Here is a 2,500-nt window from a genome sequence, read left to right on the forward strand (position 1 = left end):
GGAAGGGTAGGTGGGTGGGTCAGGGACTGAAAAAGGTGGGTTAGGGATTGGGAAGGGTGGGTTAGAGATTAGGGAGAGTGGGTCAGGGATTGGGAAGGGGTGGGTTAGAGATTAGGGAGAGAAGGTTAGGAGTTGGGAGGGAAGAGTGGGTTAGAGATTAGGGAGGGTGGGTTAAGGATTAGGGTGGGTGGGTTAGGGATTGGGGAGAATGGGTGGGTTAGGAATTCGGGAGGATAGTTAAGGAAAGGGAGGGTGGGTTACCAATAGTAGGATTTGCCAGGATCTAGGAATGTCCCAAGGATTTACGAGGATTTTTCTAGGATTAGGAAGGATCTCTTACAAGTGGAAGGACTTTTCAATGAAAGGGAGGACTGACTAGGATTCGTTGTACATCGTGAACCACAAATAACTCATTAAACAAAGAAGAAGAAATTTAAGAATAACTTGAGAGGAAAATTCAGATGCAAATTTAACTAATCAGAAACAAATTCAGCACAAGAATAATGGAGAATCGGAGAGAGAGAGAGAGAGAGAGAGAGAGAGAGAGAGAGAGAGAGAGAGAGAGAGATAGATAGATAGATAGATAGATAGATAGATAGAGAGAGAGATATAGCTATATATACTTTAATTGACATACAGCTAGATAAATAGACAGACAAACAGATACACAGACTGAGATAAATAGACAGACCGATCCATCTCACCCGACTTGAAGCAGAAGTGGCCCTCGCTCGCCATACCCTCCTTGTTGCACTCCTCGGCCATGCTGGGGTTGGCCGGCAGCAGCTCCTCGCCCTTGTTTAGCTGTTTTTTAACGTTTTATGTCATTTCTTTATGTATTTTTTTGTTGTGTTATCTTACGTTTTGGTATTTCTTTTTATGATAGACACACACACACACACACACACATATATATATATATATATATATATATTGTGATTGCTGCTGATCTTGATTTTTTTATTATTATTATTATTATTATTATTATTATTAATATTATTTATTATTATTATTATTATTATTATTATTATTATTTTTTTTTTTGGGGGGGGGGGGGTGTCCTCGTTTCCGTTCATATCACAATAAACTCACACACCCACTTTCCACCCACGACATACTCTCACACCCACCTGGTAGTCCAGCATCCCGCCTTCAAACGTCCTCAGAGAATCACTCTGCGCTTTTTCGGTCCCGTAGATAACGGAGGCGTCCAGATAAGAGGTTTTTTCGTTGATTTGCATCCGAGGTCCTGGCGAGAAAGGATTTTTTAAATGATTTTTTTGTTTTGAGAGAAATTTACTTGAGGTTTCTTTTTATTTGTTAGTTTTTATATAGTTGGATTTGGTTATCTCTCTCTCTCTCTCTCTCTCTTTCTTTTCTCTCTCTCTCTCTCTCTCTCTCTTTCTTTTCTCTCCCTCTCTTTCTTTTCTCTCTCTCTCTCTCTCTCTCTCTCTCTCACTCTCTCACCCTCTCTCTCACTCTCTCACCCTCTCTCTTTTTTGCGGTATTTGTAATATCGTTGTTACTTAACGAGGTATGGGAGCAGGTTGAGAAAAGAGAAGGAAAGATAATTAAAAAAAAATGAACGAGAAAGAGAAAAAAAAAAAAAATGAACGAGAAAGAGAGAAAAAAAAAAAAAATGAACGAGAAAGAGAAAAAAATAACCATATATATATAGATAGATAGACAGATAAAGAGAAACAAAAAGAATCACAGAGAAACAGAGAGGGAGAAAGAGACAGAAACGTAGGAGATAAATAAATAAACAGATAGAGAAGAAAAAATAGAAAATAATAACATCAAACTCCCCCCTCATCCCCTCCCCCCCCAAACAAAAAAACGAAAAAGGAAAAGAAAACAAAAACAAACGAGGATCGCCATGCGCACCCAGCTCACAGCCCGAGTCAGCCACGGAGCGCGCGAACTCCATGCAGGTCTGGTTGAAGGCTTTGTAGAAGGGGTCGTTCTTGGGGATGGCGATAGGGGCGCATTCCGGGTGCATTAGCGAGGGATCGTCGCCCAAAACGTCGGGACAGCATGGCAGGGCCTTGCCGCCCTCGCCTGTGGGGAAAATTTAGAAATTCGGTAATTCGGATAATTAATTCGGATAGATTCGCCGTATTATGAATTCGGGTAATTCGTATATTCGTTCGATAATTCGGAAAAATACGAGAAAAAAAAATCGAAAATTCAGAAAAAATAAGGAATTCGGAAAGACAAAATATTCGTAAATTCGAGAATTCGGAAACCTTTGACGCGTAATCAAAATTTGTCTTAATATTATGTTTTGGCATTTCAGAGAGTATAAATTGGTGATTTTATATATAATTTACAGAAAATGGATGGGCTCTGCATAAAATTAGGAGATAGATAGATAGAAAGATGGATTGAGAGAGAGAGGTTAAAGAAGGGAGACAAAGTGATGAATAGGTAGATAGATAGGTAAAGGGGGAGAGAGAGAGGAAGCGATAAAACAAGAAAAAAATGTTTATATATATAT

General features: G+C 39.2%; 1 protein-coding gene across 1 annotated transcript in view; it reads right to left on the bottom strand.

Moving 5' to 3' along the window:
* LOC125037048 (peroxidase-like) overlaps window positions 1-2,500 on the bottom strand; it is a 49,830-nt gene that overhangs the window by 4,592 nt on the left and 42,738 nt on the right. The window contains exons 7-9 of the mRNA XM_047630017.1: window positions 1,888-2,061; window positions 1,131-1,249; window positions 705-804 (exon numbers count right to left, since the gene is read on the bottom strand). Coding sequence (XP_047485973.1) covers window positions 705-804; window positions 1,131-1,249; window positions 1,888-2,061 — 393 coding nt within the window. The remainder of the gene's footprint in view (window positions 1-704; window positions 805-1,130; window positions 1,250-1,887; window positions 2,062-2,500) is intronic.

Source organism: Penaeus chinensis, chromosome 22, assembly GCF_019202785.1.
Source record: "Penaeus chinensis breed Huanghai No. 1 chromosome 22, ASM1920278v2, whole genome shotgun sequence".
Taxonomy (NCBI): domain Eukaryota; kingdom Metazoa; phylum Arthropoda; class Malacostraca; order Decapoda; family Penaeidae; genus Penaeus; species Penaeus chinensis.